At 44.5% G+C, this 19,086-nt stretch overlaps 1 protein-coding gene across 1 annotated transcript in view; it reads right to left on the bottom strand.

Moving 5' to 3' along the window:
- Positions 1-935: 935 nt before the first annotated feature.
- LOC140398313 (pannexin-3-like) overlaps positions 936-19,086 on the bottom strand; it is a 133,995-nt gene continuing 115,844 nt past the window's right edge. Inside the window, exons 4-5 of the mRNA XM_072486862.1 lie at positions 3,111-3,799; positions 936-1,091 (exon numbers count right to left, since the gene is read on the bottom strand). Coding sequence (XP_072342963.1) covers positions 1,024-1,091; positions 3,111-3,799 — 757 coding nt within the window. The 3' untranslated portion in view covers positions 936-1,023. The remainder of the gene's footprint in view (positions 1,092-3,110; positions 3,800-19,086) is intronic.

Below are 19,086 nucleotides of genomic sequence, written 5' to 3'. Positions count from 1 at the left end.
TCAAATCTGGGCATCTGGCATTGTGAGGCAGAAGTGCTAATCACTATCTCACCGTTCTGCCCATTGTTGTTCTTCAGTTGTTGCACAGTTGCTTCATGCGGCTGCAGCCTCATTATTATACCACTGTCCTGCTTGCTTTGAGATTTAAAGCCAGAAAGCATTGCCCCAGAGCCAGACGACGGCTCTGCTGATGAGCCTCTCAAGAACCTTTTCCTGCTGTGTTGTTGCTGTGGAACTGGGAGACACCTTTCCACTAACCAAAGAGAAAATGCTGGAAAATCTCAGCAGGTCTGGCAGCATCTGTAGGGAGAGAAAAGAGCTAACGTTTCGAGTCCAAATGACCCTTTGCCAAAGCTATAAGACAGAGAAAGTGGGAAATATTTATACTGTGGAGTGAGAATGAAAGATGAGTCACCTTTCCACTAACTGCTCTTCACTTTGGTCCCACCCTCGACAGTGCCTCGAAATTTGATGTTGCTTCTTCAAGGCAGAGAGCTTCACAGTAAGGTTGTGAATTCTTCCACAATTTACCACTGCTGAGATCTTGCCTTCTTTGAGTAGGTGAGACTCTGAACCTCTGTACATTCCGTGGGCCATTGGTAAAATTGTAAAAAGATAGGATAATGCTTAACAGTTGTTTCACCTAATTACCTACCCACTGCCAACCACTCATCCAAAATATTCACATTCTTCCCAGTGCCATCATCTCATGGTGTCGGTAATATACATGTCCCAATACATGCTATAGGGCAAATCCACACAAGGCCCTATTGCACAGGAACTATAGACAACGGACCTCAATAACAGATGCTACATATTCAACCTCTTAAGGTAAGAAGTAGATACATCTCATCCCATATGAGAACAGAATAAAACCTTTTTTTCATAAGAGCAGATAATATTTTCAATAATAATCTTTTGAGCACATATTCTGTGAATGGGCTTTAATAGTTTTATTACAAATACATTTCTGAGGCCTAATATGGTAAATTGCAGGGTCCAGTCGATGTAGTTGTTGTGGTCTCAGCAACTTGAGGAGCTCTGGGGGTTTGCACAGGTCCAATCTGTAGCTTCCCTTGTTTGAAACCGACCTGGATTATAATCAGAAAGATAGTTTCTGGATACGCGTTTTATAAATAAAATACATTTTAAAGATTTTCTTGTTTGTTTCATTTTCTTTGCTGTGGATTTTAATCCCTTTCCAGAATCTATGTTGATATTGCAGTGCAGCTCTGAGAGAATGCTGCATTGCTGGAGGAGCTGAACATTGAGACGTTATGAGTGTGGCCTGGTCTGCCCCCTCAGTTGCTTATAGATCTTGGGGTGTTATTGGAGGATGAACAATAAAATGATCTTATCACTTGGGAAAATTCATCTCTCAATCAATGCTGCCAAAACATGTTAATTGGATGTTTGCCTCATCTATTTTGGGGATCGTGTTTTTTGGAGATTAACTGAAGTGTCGGCCTGTGAAGTAACTGACTGCTCTTCCAAAGTAAATTATCGGTTGTAAAATATTTTGAAGTTTCCACAGGACTTGATCAGATGCTGCATAAATGCAGAATCCAAGCTTTGTCATCATGTTGCGCATCCTAAAGCCAGATACACGTTTATTAGAGCCAATGAAATGGCTACAGCAAAATCTTTTTCAATTTAAGAGTTACTGTTGGTCCGAGCAGTACATTTTCCCAATCTTTTATTTTTCATTTCAGATTTCCAGGTTTGATCTTTTTCTATCCACCTAAGAATTGAGGAGGTTAGATCAGCTGTCAAGAGTGCAGTTAGATCCAGCAGATCTAAACAGCGCGCAAACAGGGCTTTTGGGAAGAGAGTGGCAGATCTCAGACAGGGCAGAACTCTAAAATCAAAATGCGGTCATCATCAGAAGAGGGTGAGGAGTGGGTAAATTGCAGATACATATTTAGCTTATTGGTTAGGGTTTGATGATTAGTGTAAATAGTTAATCTGTTGTTCAATGCTTTTAGTGGTTAGTGTTTTATTTCAGTGGTTAAATTTCCATAAAGCGAAGAAGCTTTTAAGCGACTGTTGGTCAGACACATGGACAGCAGTAAATTGAAGGGGTGTCGGTTAGGTTGATCTCAGATTCGGATAAATGGTCGGCACAACATCGTGGGCTGAAGGGCCTGTACTGTTCTATGTAACAGTTGGAGGAGATTGTCCGAAACAAACGTTTCTTCAGTAGCTCTCTTCATTTTGAATCTGTCTGGCTCAGATGTGCAAGTTGGAGGTGGTCTGACATGATGAGTTTCTGGACAGTTTGCTCCAGGCCTCAGTCAAACCCAGTGCAAGATCAGGATGGGGTTGATGTGACTGAAAGCGTGCAGAGTAAAGGGAACCCAGGTGAGATAGGGAATGAGGATCCCAAGATACTGATCCTATCCAATAGGCACAATGTGAAAGCAAGGATAAAGACTGTTGGGAAAAATGACCAGATTGCTGACTATTTGACACTCTGTTGCAGGAAGCTGTCCATTAGCTTAAATCTTTTCATGGAACATTCATTCTCTCTAGCACCACTGCATCCATGCAGCAGTGTGTACAATTACAAGGTACACTGCAGAAACCTGGGAAGGCTACTTTGACATATGGGGCGGGATTCTTTGTTCCGCCAGCCGCGTTTTCCTGGGCGGCGCACCCTCGCCTGCAACTGGATTCTCCGTCGTCTCCACCTTGCAATGGGATCTCCCATTGTGGCAAGCCCATACCGCTGGGAAACCCATGGGCTTGGGTACGCTGCCAGGGTAAGGGAGAATCCTGCCGGTGGAGAATCCCGCTGATTACCTCTACCACCCAAAAGGATAAGGGCAGCAGATAAGTGAGAAATACCAGCTGCAAGTTTCCTGTCATTGTGACTTGGAACTTTACTGCCGTTCCTTTATTGCGGCTGGATCAAATTCATACTTTGGGAGTAATGTAGGAACATTTAAAAACATCCCCCCCCGCCGCCCAACAAAATCGAACAGCACGTGCCACATAGACTCATTACCACCTCAAGGACATTTTGGGTCAGTTGATAAATGGTATGTTATGCATTTAGGATTCAGTGTCAAATTGCAAATTTTATTCTATTGTTGCTGCTGGCCACTTACCCTGCTGCCCTTCTCGTTGAGGACCCAAGTATCCCCGATGATGAAGCCCAGTCGCCCCATTTTCTCTTGCAGTGATACAGCTGCCACCTTCCTGTGTGTAGTTTTCTAATCCGACAAGCAGTGTCATCATATCCACGAGGGTGTAGCCTTTCCCCCCTGCACTCACATCCTTTACAATGCACAGGACTGCCAGCCGATTGAATGACTCCAGCTGATTGATGTTTGCACGAAGGAAATGGAGAATGATGTTGAGGTCATTCAGGGCACAGCCCAGCATCTTCCTACTGACCAGGTCAAATGCAGGAAGTATCTCATATACAGCCAGGAATTGTTTATCCCAGTAACAAAGCTGCAGCAGAGTGTAAATAATCATGGGGGTTAAGAGCAGGTAGACAGCACCATTAACCACACTAATCATCTTGAATATAGTAACTGAGGTCAGCTTGCATTGAATCACAGCTGGGATATTAGGGTCATTAGCCAGGAGTCCAGATTTAATCGAACAACTGAATTCATCATGGAAAAATGCTGGAAAATGGCAATAGACGAGATAGAGGCAGGCGCCAGCAATGAATACCAGGAGAAGCAGCTGCCTCATGTAGTACATGCAGACAAAATAATGGGAGTGGCTTTTGCAGGCCAGATAACGCTGTAGGAGCGGGAATTCAAAGAACTTCTCCTTTCGAGCCCTTTCGACACAAAAAAACACAAAGCAAGTGACTTCATACAAAACAACCAATACTTTCCCAGTTGTGCTACAGGACAGAAAGACTTGCATTAATGGAGAGTTGATTGTAACAAAGACATAACAATGCTCATGTTATCGCAGCACTGTAGCACAGTGGTTAACAAAGTTGTTTCACAGCTCCAGGGCCCTAGGTTCGATTCCGGCTTGGGTCACTGTCTGTGCTGAGTCTGCACGTTCCCCCCCGTATCTGCGTGGGTTTCCTCCGGGTGCTCCGGTTTCCTCCCACAGTCCAAAGCTGTGCGGGTTAGGTGGATTGGTCATGCTAAATTGCCCTTGATGGCCGGGGGGGGTGTTATGGGTATGGTGTGGAGGTGTGGGCTTGGGTAAGGTGCTCTTTCCAAGGGCCTGTGCAGACTTAATGGGCCAAATGGCCTCCTTCTGCACTGTAAATTCTTCTGCACTGTAAATTCTATGTCTGAATTTAACATGGAGGCCTAATTATCATTTTACACCCACATTTGGCGTTTCTGCTGTGTATTACTGAATGTGACGTGTTGTGTTACGTTACTTTGTGAAACATAAACTGCTACTGGATGTAGGCTTTACGACTGGATGCTCCAGACTATGAAATGAGTTCAACGTGTTTATTGAACTATTAACACAGTTCTTAAATGTGTTCGACACTCTGCTAATCTAGCTCTGGTAACTCAGTTTAACTATACCAGCTTGCTCTAACCCACGTGCTAGGGTGTGATGCTGCTGCTGATCAACCCTGTCTTACTCTCTAGGTGTCTGTGGAAGAGGCAGAGCCTGTGTGCCCTGTCCTTTTATGTGGGTCGTGTAGTGCCCCTATGTGGAAATACCACCACAATCTAGCTCTAGTAACTCAGTCTATTAAATGAGCGTTCTTTGATTCCGTGGTGCTCCCCTTCTGGAGTCATTTCTGGTGCTCCCCTTCTGGAGTCATTTTTGGTTCATTTGAATCATCTTTGGTTTCTTGATGCTCCTCGTCTGGAGTCAGAATCTTCAAGATTTCATTTGCTTGTGGAGAGGCTCGAGTGGATGAGGTTTTAATTGACGTGATCTCACTGGACTCACGAGTAGTTTCACTTTGATTGTTGAGTGCCTCTGTACATACGAGTTGAGATCTGTCAGTCTCGCTGTGATCTGTCAGTCTCGCTGTGATGTTGCACATCTTGTATGGGAATTGTGATGTCTTTGTCACTTGTCTCACATACAGTGGGTAGACCTTCAGTGTCTTCTTGTTGGTTAAATGAGCTGGGTAGACTTTCGTAGTCTTCTTCTGGTGGCTCAAATAAGCTGGGTAGACTGCCATAGTCTTTGGTGTTTACGTGAGCTTGATAGACTTGCATAGTCTGCTGCTGGTTGCTCAGATAAGGTGGATAGATCTTCATGGTCTTGTTCACGCATGGACTGCGCTATGGAGTCTTGAGTTGCTTCCATTGTGGAGTCTGTCAATGAACTCTCTGTGGAGGTGTGTATCGCTCTCTCTGTGGAGTCTTGCATCGTTCCCTGTGTGGAGTCGTGCTGTGGAGTCGATCTGTGTGCTCTCAACGGAGTCGTGCAGTGGTCTCGCTGTGGAGTCTTTCATCGTTGTCTGTGTGGAGTCGGGGACTCTTCTTGGTGCGTGGACCACTGGTTTGGCGTCAGGCCACAGCAGAATCCTGTACTCGTGGGTTAGGATGTCGTCGATGCTGGGCTGAGGATCCGGATGAGACGGCATTGTGGTGTAGACCCATCGGATGAGGTTCAGTTGCTTGATGGCATGCGCACCTAGCAGAGATGCCCTATCTGGCTGAACAATCTCGAAGCATAGGCGTGTCTGTCTATGTGTCGGTTGGACACTGTCAGGTGGCAGGACCCCAGTGCCTTAATTGCGTTGCCAGTGTAGTCCTGGAGTTTGCAGGCAGCTGGAAGGAGCTAGGGAGCCTTCTTGATTCTCCTGAAGTTCGACTGCGAGATCAGGTGGCGGAGGCACCTGTGTGCAGTTTGAACTGTATGGGGCATTGGTTGACATCCATCACTGCATTCCATTCATCCTCGAAATAGATGGCAAGGATTGACGGGACCTGTGATGTGCCCGGTGTGGCATAGTCGCGTTCGTCCTCGAAATCCACAGCAAGGATTGACAGGACCTGCGATGTGCCCGGTGTGGCATAGTCGCGTTCGCCCTCGAAATCCACGGCAAGGATGTGCCCGGTGTGGTGTATTCGGACTTCGTGATGATGCCTACTCAGTATGTGTTATCCAGGTAGTCATCGTCTGGATCTGTAGCATTGCCTTGTTCCAGGGTGCTGTCAAGGTTATTTTCAACTGCTGGTAGAAGTTCAGGCATTGTTCTGTCTTTCGAGGTGAAAGAATTGTGTTTTGTGGCTTTATAACTCTTTTTAATTTTTGGACATGTCCCCTTTAAGTGGGCGTGGTCCGGGGCCTCTGACATCATGGCGCTCGTGATGTCATGCGTAGGACTCAATTGCGCTTTGCGCGCGCCGAGGTTCCTTTACTGTGCGCTCTGTTCGCAACTGCGCTTGCGCGGCTTCTCGCACGTGCGCAAAACACTTTTGTCGGTTTGCGATTTCTAAGAAAGTGCGCATGTGCGGACTGGTCTGGCTGCATACGCGCAAGATGGCTGCCAATCAAAACTGCCGTCTGCTTCTTCTTCAACCCTGCCTCTGCCTCGTGGTGAATATTCGCGTCATTCTTACCTATTTCTTTCGTGTCTACCTCACAGTGGCTGCCAAATTTGTCCAGGATGGTCTGGAATTTTGTTCTGTCCTGCCCTTCGGAGTATTTAAAGGAGTTGAAGATCTCTATTGCATGTTCACCCACAATGGTGAGTAGAAGAGCTATCTTCCGAGCATCGGCCGCGCCATTTAGGCCGGATGCTTCCATGTACAGTAGGAATTTCTGTTTGAACGAACGCCAGCTAGCACTAAGATTGCCGTGGTACCTGAGTTGATGAGGAGCCTGAATCTTGATCATCGTGCCTGGGTTCAGTTGCTGGTTGTCTCTAACCTTGCTGAGTTGATCTGGGGAGATTGAACAGTCACTCCTGTACCATGTTGTGTTATGTTACTTCGTGTAACATGAACTGCTACTGGATGTAGGCTTTACAAAACTATGTTCCAGACTATTAAGTGAGTTCAACGTGTTTATTGAACTATCATCACAGTTCTTAAATGAGTTTGACACTCTGCTAATCTAGCTCTAGTAACTCAGTCTAACTATACCAGCTTGCTCTAACCCACGTGCTAGGGTGTGATGCTGCTGCTGAGCAACCCTGTCTTATTCTCTAGGTGTCTGTCTGTGGAAGAGGCAGAGCCTGTGTGTCCTTTTATATGGGTTGTGTAGTGCCCCCTTGTGGTAATGCCACCTGTGGGTGTCCTGATTACCCATTGGTTGTGTCCTGTTCTAATGACCCATTGGTTGTATGTCTGCATGTCATTACATCTCTGGTGTTCCCTCTAGTGGTTACTTAGTTGTAATGTATTTACATTAACCCCTTGTGTATATACAGTGATGCATATCACTACAACATGGGCCCGCATGATGTGATTCCACTTTGACTATTTTATGGCCCAGTTCTCTCAGATGCAATTAAGAAGATTATTTGGATATTGTAACAATGATATTTGAAGTTGAAAAGCCTTGATACGTCAATGAAAAAAAAGCAAAGGTCTGTACCCCGGGTCATTGCATCATCCTTGGATGTGCTGCTTGGCTGCAATAAGGGCTCAGGGTGGTCCTATTTCCCATCAGTGGGAAAAATAAACTATTACCAGTAACAACAAAAAACAGATATGGCTGGATGTGGCACTGGAGGTAAGTAGCAAGAGTATCATCAGCATGAAGGGTCATCAATTTAAAACAATGACCCAGATTCATAGAATTTACAGTGCAGGAGGAGGTCATTCGGCCCATCGAGTCTGCGCCTTGGAAAGAGCACACCTCCATCCTATCCCCGTAATACCACCAAACCTTTTTTAGACACTAAGGGCAATTTAGCATAGCCAACCCACCCAACCTGCAATCTTTGACAGTGGGAGGTGTAGTGATATGTATAGTACAAATATAGGAAAGGGTTAACAAGAGGGACTACTACAGGGTCCCGGATTCGATTCCCGGCTTGGGTCACTGACTGCGGAGTCTGCACATTCTCCCTGTGTCTCTGTGGGTTTTCTCCAGGTGCTCCGGTTTCCTCCTGTTATATTTCCACTACTGGTAGCATGTTATATTCCTTGTCATGTTCTCCAAGATAGCCAGATATGTAGTGTTGACAAAGAATATAAAACTAAGAAGTTTAAAACAAAACTAATTTATTTTACACTACTTAACTTGATTAGGTTCATACACTTTACTGAGTAACAGATAATAAAATAATAATACTGAATCTGTGATACAGTAATTAATAATCTCTCTAACTTATAAACTACACTCGAACTCAACCTCACACTCTCCTTCTACATTGAAATCTCCATCAGCTTCCCCCAGCAAGCCTAGATATGCAGCCTTTTATATCACTCAGTGACGCTATCAAGTGCTGATATAGATTTCATAGAATTTACAGTGCAGAAGGAGGCCATTCTGCATCGAGTCTGCACCGGCTCTTGGAAAGAGCACCCTACCCAACCGCACACCTCCACCCTATCCCCATAACCCAGTAACCCCACCCAACACCAAGAGCAATTTAGCATGGCCAATCCACCTAACCTGCACATCTTTGGACTGTGGGAAGAAACCGAAGCACCCGGAGGAAACCCACGCACACACGGGGAGAACGTGCAAACTCCGCACAGACAGTGACCCAAGCCGGGAATCGAACCTGGGACCCTGGAGCTGTGAAGCAATTGTGCTAATCACAGTGCTACTTTGCTATCCTGTGTCCGACAATGATCAGACAGGAAACTAACATAAATGAAAAGGCTAAATGCAAAGAACTCCCTCGGTGCAGGCAACAATAGAGAGAGCAGCAAAGAGAATTTGAGCAGAGGCCACACCTGCTTTGTACAATACCAGCTGCCATATTCTGGTAAGTGGTTAACGGTTCCCGCTTCCCAGTGTATACATAGAAAATAGAAGCAGGAGGAGGCCGTTCGACCCTTTGAGTCTTCTCCGCCATTCATTATGATCATGGCTGATCATTGAGTTCAATACCCTGATCCCGCCTCCCCCCCCAAATTCCTGGATCACTTTAATCCCAAGGGCTATATCTAATTCCATCTTGAAATTACACTGTTTTCACCTCAACTATGTTTTTTGGTAGTGAATTCCACAGATTCACCACTCTGGGTGAAGAAATTTCTCCTCATCTCAATCCTAAAAAGGTTTACCTCTTATCCTCAAAATATGACCCTAGTTCTGGACTCCCCTGCCATCGGGAACTCTCTTTCGGAATCCACCGTGTCTAATCTTGTTAGAATTTGATAAGTTAATATGAAATCCCCCCCCCCCTCACTTTTCTAAACTCCAGTGAATATAATCCTAATCTATTTAGTCTCTCCTCATATGACAGTTCTGCTATCCCAGGAATCAGCCTGGTATACCTTCGCTGCACTCCCTCCTTAGCAAGAACATCTTTCCTCAGATAAGGACACCAAAACTACACACAATCTCCAGGTGTGGCCTCACCAATTCCCTATGCAATTGTAGTAAAACATCCTTATTCCTGTACTCAAATCCTCTCACTATGAAGGCCAACATACGATTTGCCTTCATTACTGCCTGCTGTACCTGAGCGCTTACTTTCAGCGACTGATGCACGAGGACACTTAAGGTCTTACTGAGTATCCATCTCTCAATTTACACCCATTGAAAAATAGGAAGGCACATTATTATTTGCTACCAAAATGGATAACGTCACATTTATCCATATTACACTGCATCTGCCATGCATTTGCCACTCAGCCTGTCCAAATCCTGCTGAAGCATCTCTGTATCCTCTTCACAGTTCACTCTCCCACCCAACTTTATATCATCTGCAAATTTGTAGATATTACATTTCGTTCCCTCATCCAAATCATTAATATAATAATGTGAACAGTTGGGGTCTTAGCAGACATTCCTGCAGTACCCCAGTAGTTACTGCCTGCCAATCAGAAAAATACCCACTTATTCCAACTTTTTGCTTCCTATCTGCTAACCAACTTTCTATTCATCTCAAGACACTATCCGCAATCCATTGCGCTTTATCTTTACATAGTAAACTGCTATGTGAAACCTTGCCGAAAGCCTTCTAAAACTTTAAATAAACCACATCCACCGGGTCTCCGGCATTGCTTTCCAATGTCGGACATGTGGGAGTCTTTCAAGTGACAGTTGATTAGGATTCAGGAAAGTCAAGTTCTTGAGAGAACAAAGGATAAGTATGAGAATTTTAGGGAGCCTTGGATAACGAGGGATGTTGTGAACCTCGTCAAAAATAAAATGGAGACTTTTGTACGGTCTAGAAGGGACAGTCGAAACCCTTGAGGAGTATAAAGAAAGTAGGAAGGTACTGAAGCGGGAAACCAGGAGTGGTCATGAAAAGTCTTTGGCAGGTAGGATTAAGGTGAATCCCAAAGCTTTTTATTCATATGTAAAAAGCAAGAGGGTGGCCAGGAAAGGATTGGGCCACTTAAGGACAATGGGGGGAATCTATGTGTTGAGCCAGAGGAAATGGGAGAGGTACTAAATGAATACTTTGCATCGTGTTCACCAAAGAAGGGGACTTTGTGGAAGATGATTCTTGGGTAGGATATATGGACAGTCTGGATCATGTTAACATCGAAAAGGAGGAGGTATTTGGTCTTTTAAAAGATATTAAATCTCCAGAGCTGGATGGGATTTACCCCAGAATACTGATGGAAGCAAGGGAGGAAATTGCTGGGGCCTTGATTGACATCTTTGTATCCTCATTGGCTACAGGTGAGATCCCAGAGGTCTGGAGAATAGCTAATGTGGAACCGCTGTTTAAGAAAGGTAGCAGGGATAATCCTGGATACTACAGGCTTGTGAGCCTCACGTCGGTAGTAGGTAAATTATTGGAGAGAATTCTCAGGGACAAGATTTATACCCATTTGGAAACAAATGGATTCATTAGCAATAGACAGCATAGTTTTGTGAAGGGGAGATCATGCCTCACTACATTCATCGAATTTTTTGAGGAGGTGGCAAAGATGATTGATGAGGTGAGGGCAGTGGATGATGTTCACATGGACTTCAGTAAAGCCTTTGACAAGGTGCCTCATGGCAGACTGGTAAAAAAAAGGTGAAGTCACACGGGATCAGACGTGAGGTGATAAGATGGATACAGAACTGGCTCGGTCACAGAAGGCAAAGGGAAGCAGTAGAAGGGTGTATTTCTGAATGGAAGGTTGTGACTAGTGGTGTTCCACAAGGATCTGTGCTTGGGCCTCTGTTGTTTGTAGTATACATAAACGATTTGGAGGAAAATGTAGCCGGTCTGATTAGTAAGTTTGTGGATGACACCAAGGTTGTTGGAGTGGCAGATAGTGTTAAGGATTGTCAGAAGAGACAGCAGAACATAGATAAATTGGAGACTTGGGCAGAGAAATGGCAAATGGAGTTTAATCCGGACAAATGTGAGGTAATGCATTTTGGTAGGTCTAACATAATGGGGAAATATTCCATAAATGACAAAACTCATCGGAATATAGAAAGTCAGAGAGATCTGGGCGTGCATGTCCACAGACCTTTGAAGGTGGCAACACAATTGGACAAGGTAGTCAAGAAAGCATACAGAATGCTTGCCTTCATTGGACAGGGCATCGGGTATAAAAACTGGCAAGTCATGCTACAGTTGTATAGAACCATCGTAAGGCCGCACTTGGAATATTGTGCACAATTCTGGTCGCCACACTACCAAAAGGATGTGGAGGTTTTGGAGAGGGTGCATAGGAGGTTTACCAGGGTGTTGCCTGGTCTGGAGGATGTTAGCTATGTGGAGAGGCTGAATAGACTCAGACTGTTTTCATTAGAAAGACGGAGGTTGAGGGGTGACCTGATAGAGGTCTACAAGATTATGAGGGGCATGGATAGAGTGGATGAGCATGCACTCTTTCCCAGGGTGGTGGGTTCATTCACCAGGGGGCATAGGTATAAGGTCCATGGGGCTAAGTTTAGATGAGATGTGCGAGGCAGGTTTTTATGCAGAGGGTAGCGAGTGTCTGGAACGCGTTGCCAAGGGAGATTGTGGAAGCAGATACATTTACAGCGAACAGTAGGTATTTTGACAAATACATGGATAAGATGGGTATAGAGGGATACGGCACAAGGAAGTGCTGAGGGCTTTGGCAAAGGTTGGTATCACGTCCGGTACAGGCTCGGAGGGTCGGTTCCTGTGCTGTTCTTTGTTCCAACAACCCTGCTGAATGACCATGCCAATGCTGTGAGGCGAAGCATGCCCACAAGAAGGACCACATGAAGAACCAGTGTCTGACCAGTGCTGCTAAATGCCTCCCCAGTCACAAACAGGGACACCGTGCAGACAATTAGTGAGCTATCCACAAAGTCAAGGCCATCGACTCAGAAAACGCAGTGTCCTTCCTGGACGACATCAGATGATGCGGCTCCTTCTGTCATCTTAGTAAACAGCCATTTAAACAATTTTATGTTAGATTCTGCCACCTGAGTGACTGTCTTATGAGATGAAGAACCGTGAGTCCCAAGGCATTGTGTCTGAACCACGGACACCTGCTCTATGGTGCAGGGGGAGTCCAACTCTGTCATTGGAATGATTCAAGAGCCATTAAAGTAGGGTGACAAACAGATCACAGATGTTATATAGTGCAAAATCAGCCCGTTACATTCCTCAGTAGAAACACTTGCATGGCTATCAACCTGCTACAACAGGCAGAAGGTATGAAGACAACCACAGTCCCCACAGAGCCAGAAACCCATCCTCCCGAAAGCTCAACTACACACTGGCAACCCAATGTTGACTTTGTTCATATCCCCTCTTCCCTGTCCGCGGAGCAAGTCTGTTCTCTTTCTCAGGTCCAGAGACCGAACTAAAGGCCAGATCAACTCACATCGGCCCCATTACAGGATTCCAGAGCCAGAGTAACTACCAGAAGAGCCTCTGCCTCCACCAGAGATCATGGTGCAGTTAGTTAAGATGATGACCTATACGCTGCTCCAGCAACAACCAGCCAGTCTGATAAAACCAGGGAGTCCGCTGGAACCAGGTAACAACACAATGCAAATACTACTCAACAAATGTGCGCCATCTCTACACTTCTTCCACTCACAGGATGGTTCCCTTCAATCACAAAAGGCTCCAGAAGCTGGAAAAGGCAAAAGGAGAAGGGAAGCAACTAACAGCTTTATGTTGATGGCCTCTAGTTATGCTCTTCCCAACAAAAGAAATTGGTCTTTTTGTATGCTCTGTATCAAAATCTTTCAGAATTTTAAATATCTATTAAATCACCCCTCAGCCTTTTGCATTTCCTCTTACCATTTTTCATAACAAAATGAATCATTTCTCTGTATTAAATTTCTTCTGCCATGTGTGTGCCTATTTCCTAGTCTATGTCTTTATGTCTGTAAACATCATCTTCACTGTTCACTATATTTTTCAAACATTGTGTCTTTGAAGTTATGCCCCTGCACCCAAATTCATTTATATATATCAAGGAGTGCAGTGGTCGTCATGCTGACCTCTGGGGCCACCACTTTACACCCTCTGCCAGCCTGTAAATAGTTGTTCAATACTGCACTTTTCTGGATTTGAACCTGAGCTAATTTCATAGCCACCCTTTATCAATGACTATGACTTTCCTAATTAGTCGATAACGTAATATTTTAACTCCTTTCCAAAGTACCTATGCACAATATCAACCATACTACCCTCAACAAATCTCTTATTATTTCATCTAGGAACTTGACAAATCCATGATGGTTGTCTATTACCCATGTTCTTCCAAGTGACAGTGAAATATTTTCCTGGATTATTGTCTTATTCGGCTGACATGTAGTTTCCAGGTTTAATCTTCTTCACTTTTATAATCAGGAGTGAAACATTTGTAACCGTGCATTTGTCTGGTACCAGTCCCATATCCAAGGAAAATTTAAAACTTCTAATTTGCAATTCCTCTCCTTGCTTCCCTCAGCAGCTTTAGATACATCCAATCCAGACTGTGTGATTTTCTACTTTGAACACTGTCAACAGTTTATGTACCTCCTCTTTATCTATTTTTAACCCATGTAATTTTCATACCTCCTTATTTACTGTGACATTGGCACCATTCTCTTTAGTAATGACAGACTTATTTAATACCTCAACCACACCCTCTTCCTCTGCAAGACGTTCTCATTTTAGGTCCCTAATTGACACCTCTTGTCCCATTGACTACATCTTTACTATTTTTATGTTTATTTTACCTACTCATTTTTTATCACGCTTTCTCTTTGCCCCTTTGTTTCTTTTTCTTGCCTGCAACTCTAAGATCCTTGACTATATTAACCTGACATTTACCACAATCCTTTTTCTGTTCCATTTCAATCTCGATTTCTTTTCTCATCCAGGGATATCTTACTTCGTTTGCCCTTCCTTTCTCTGTCATTAGAAACATTTATGACTCCCTCTGCATTGGAAATGGCAACACAAGTGATTCATTGATGTAGGCTGAAGAAATAATCTCTCCGGCCCACATCCCCTGCAAAGCTAAATCACCTCAACATGGAATGAAATACAATCCTCTTAATCGTTTGCATTTTAATATTTGTCAAGCTCCAAGTTTAAAAAGATCCATCACCAGTGATAATTTTGGTAGCACTAGAGAGAGGGTACAACATAGAACATTGAACAGAATAGCACAGTACAGGCCCTTCAGCCCACGATGTTGTGCCAACTATTCTAATCTAAGATCAATCTAACCTACACCCCTTCAATTTACTGCTGTCCATGTGCTTGTCCCAAGAGTCGTTTAAATGTCCCTAATGACTGACTGCACCACCTCCGCTGGCAGTGCATTCCACGCACCCACCACTCTGTGTAAAGAACCTAAAGTGGCTACAGGGCTGGTGCAGGAGGGAAGGCTTGAGAAATGTAGATCATTGGGATAACTTCTGGGGAAGGTGGGACCTGTACCCCCCCCCCCACCCCCCAACAGCATCCAAAACGGTATACTTGTTTTGAAGAGGAACGGTAGTTCTGTATAAGGACAGATTCAGAAGTACAATGGGGAAAGAAAATACAGGTTTACAATGCAATTAATGTAAATGCATAAGTGTGGTGAGCTAAAGCACAAATCGCCATGTGGGAATTTGTTGTCGAGGGAATAATGGAAACATGGCTTAAAATGGTGAGAACTGAATGCGTAATATAAAAGGGTATAAAATATAGAAATGGAAAAAAGGGAGGTGGTGGCAGTACTGATTAGGGAAGACATTGTAGTGTTGGAAAGAGAGATTGGAGCAAGAACAGAATCCATTTTGTAAGAACTGAGAGGAAAATAAGGCGATGATCATATTCTATATATTATAGAATCTATATTCTCCAAGGCCTCCAGGGAGAGATGAGGAGCAAATCTGCAGGGAAATCACAAAGAACTGTAAAGTAGTGATATTGTGCTTTTCAATGCTCTATACAATTGCAGCATGATTTCTTTATCCTGTACTCAAATCCCCATACTTTAAAGGTCAACTTACCATTTGGTTTGCTGAACCTGCATACTAGCTTTCAATGCCTCATGAACACCTTGGTCCTAGTATATTATCCCATGTCCCCCATGCTGTAATTTTGTTTGCTAATTAATGTCCCCTATGGGCCTTTTGAAAAACACTTCTGGAAATCCAATACACAAGATCCACCAGTAGCCCCATAGCTATTCTGCTAGTTACATCTTCCAAAAACTCCCAACAAACCCATGTTGATTCTGCTCAACCACTTTCTAAGTGTTCAGTTATCACATCCTTTCACATAGATTCTTTAATTTTTCCTATTTCTAATCTCCGGTTAACAGGTCTGTAATTCCTTGTTTTCTCTCTCCCTCCTTTAAATAGTAAGGTGACATTTGCTATCATCCAATCTGCTGGAACCATTCCAGAATCTAGAATTTTGGAAGATGATCATCGATGCACCCACTAAGCAACTGAAGCAAAACGTGAACATTTACCTGGTGATTCATCAGGTTAAGATTTGTCTTGGAACGGGATTACTCCATGGTTTTGCGATTCATTGATGGAGTACCTCAGAGGTATTCTAAGCCCTGTTTGTTATCTGGTTACCGGTCTTTTAAGGCTGCTTCCTGGACTGGAAAGGTTCAAATCTGTTGGACTTCTACTATATGAAAGCATCATGGCAGCTCCCAGGAATTTGGTTGGCCCACACTCTTATAGGAACCATTTTTGTCATTGCACTCAAACCGTACATTTATGCTTGTCAAAGATGTTGGTTATCTGGGACTGACTGTGTGCGCAGATTAATCTAGAGATGCCAGGAATGCCCCACCAGTATGCAGGTTAATCTGGGGGTGCCTGGATTGCCCATGTGTGTTCAGGTTAATCTGGGCATGCATGGATTTCCCCATGTCCATGCTTAATCTGGGGTGCCCAGATTGCCCCATGTGTGTGCAGGTTAATCTGGGCATGTATGGATTTCCCCATGTCCCCATGGGGTGGCACAGTGGCAAAGTGGTTAGCACTGCTGCCTCACAGCTCCAGGGACCCAGCTTAAATTCTGGCCTTGGGTCACTGTCTGTGTGGAGTTTGTACTTTCTTCCCGTGTCTTCGTGGGTTTTCTCTGGGTGCTCCCGTTTCCTCCCTCAGTCCAAAGATGTGCAGGTTAGGTGAATTGGCCATGCTAAATTATCCCTTGGGTATCCACAAGGTTAGGTCGGGTTACGGGGATAGGGTGGAGGCAAGGGTTTAAGTAGGGTGCTCTTTTCAAGGGCAGGTGCAGACTCAGTGGGCCGAATGGCCTCTTTCTGCACTGTAAATTCTAATATTCTATGTCCAGGGTTAACCTGGGGTGCCCGGATTGCCCCAAGTGTGTGCAGGTTAATCTGGGGATGCCTGGATTGCCCCATGTCCAGGGAATCTGGGGGTGTTTGCATTGCTCCATGTCCAGGTTAATGTGGGGGTTCTTGGATTACTCCATCCCCAGGGTTAATCTGTCGGTGCCTGCATTGTTGTGTTTTTAGTGTTTCCTCACAAGCAGCTTTGTAGCTGAAAAGGGGCACTTTAAAAGAAGGTGACGTCATCGGTCATTTTCACAGGCAAATAAAGCTTTATGTTTAGTTGAAACCCCAAGCCTGCAGAATCAATCTTAAATTCACGACATAAAAATGGGTAACAAGGTAGACGAACAGCATTTGTAGGAACCTGAAGAAATTCTAAATAATTGAAATCGTCACTGCATGAAAGCTTGTGACGGGGAGCCAAATAATAGTTGCAGCCACTGGAGGAACCAAAAAATCCAAAGGAAACAACCTTGGAGAGAAGGCTGCCATGTGCTCCACCCAAAACTGACTTGGAGCCATAAGGAGCAAGTACCCGGCAACAACAAACTGAGAGCTGGGGTGTTGCAAGACACAAAGGCAAACAGGCGGAGCTAAGATTGTGCTTTGTTTTGGAGAGTAAGGAAGCACGGTAGTGCTAAAAATTCATGGCACATTGTGCATATGCAGGTCCTTCCATTGAAGGAAATGGCAGGGTTTTGGCGCTGTGGGACTGTTTGATGAGAATACAGAGCGATGAAGCTCGTATACAGAACGATTTGACAATTTTGTTCACGCTCACAAGATAGCAGATATAAAAGTTTCAACATTCTTGAGCATAATGAGGGGGCTGTGTCATTTAACCTTAGGAGCCTGCTACAGCTGGAAAAGCCAGGCACAAAAACATATGAAAAAATAGTGGTAATTTTCAGGGTCATTATTCACCAAAACCTTTAGACATTGCAGAAAAGTTTAGGTTTCATAAGCACAACCAAGAAGAAGATGAATTGACTACATAATTTGGAGCTACCCTGAAAAGACTGACTGAACACTGCAGATTCAGGGATGTGTTAAATGATACCATCAGAGATAGATTAGTCTGTGGTTTAAGGAGCGAAGTTATTCAAAAGCAGTTGTTAACCAAAACCAACCTGACCTTAAAGAAAGCTTTATAAATTGCTGTATCCATGGAATTAGCAGCGAAAGAAGCTCAGCAGTTGAGTTCAAGCACAAGAATTCACAAGATGTTGGCTGAATCTTGAACGCAAACACAGACTCGCTTTTGCCATAGGTGTGCAAAAGCTGGGTACTCAGCAGCAGACTGTTGGTGCAAAGACATCATGTGCAGAAATTGTGGCAGAATGGGCCACATTGCACACACTTGGAAAAAGAAACAAGCTTCAGACAAAAGTTTCAGAAAGCAAGAGCAGCATGGTGGCCCAGCACTGCTGCCTAGTAGCTCCAAGAACCCGGGTTGAATTCCGGCCTCGGATGACTGTCTGTGGAGTCTGCACTTTCTCCTCGTGTCTGCGTCGGTTTCCTCCGTGCACTCCGGTTTCCTCCCACAGTCCAGAGATGTGCAGGTTCAATGGATTGGCCATGCAATTTAGCCCCTTAGTGTTCAAAAGGTTAGGTTGGGTTACGGGGATAGAGTGGAGGCGTGGACATATGTAGGGTGCTCTCCAAAGGCCGGTGCAGACTCGTTGGCCGAATGGCCTCCTGCACTGCATGGATTCTATGTTCTATAAAACAAATTAAAAGCTGAATCAGTGCAGTTAAATAGACAGGTGGCAGATTTGTCCTTGCACATAGTCAAAGGAAATTACCCGGCACTAATGGGAAGACTTGGCTTGAAAACATCAGATTAATTTAAGCCAAGGTAAATCTCATGAAAGATTCCGGATCAGGCCGATCCAAAATCTTTAAGAAACATGCCATTGTCTTCAGTGGTGAGCTGGAAAGCATGAAGGATATCTCAATAAAGCTGAAGAATACAGAAGAAAGTCAGGTGAGATGCTTAAAGGCTAGGTCAGTGTCGTACGCAACCAGGCCTAAGGTTCAGGCAGAATTAGAATAGCTGGTCAGTGTTAGTGGAGCGCCCAGGGGCCCCGATTGGGCTGTTTGAAGTAGTGGAAGGGTTGGAGGCTATGCAGTCGGGTAAGGCCCCGAGGCCAGACGGATAGCCAGTGGTGTTTTACAAAACAATTTCAGGGGTGCTGGGGCCCTTGCTGATAAGGGCGTTTAATGAGGCTAGGGATCGAGGGGTACTTTCCCCAACGATGTCACAGGCATCGATCTCCCTTATCCTGAAGCGGGAGAAAGATCTAGA

Source organism: Scyliorhinus torazame, chromosome 21 (assembly GCF_047496885.1).
Source record: "Scyliorhinus torazame isolate Kashiwa2021f chromosome 21, sScyTor2.1, whole genome shotgun sequence".
Lineage (NCBI taxonomy): Eukaryota > Metazoa > Chordata > Chondrichthyes > Carcharhiniformes > Scyliorhinidae > Scyliorhinus > Scyliorhinus torazame.
The sequence above is the reverse complement of the archived record's forward strand: the minus strand, read 5'-3'. Positions and strand labels throughout refer to the sequence as shown.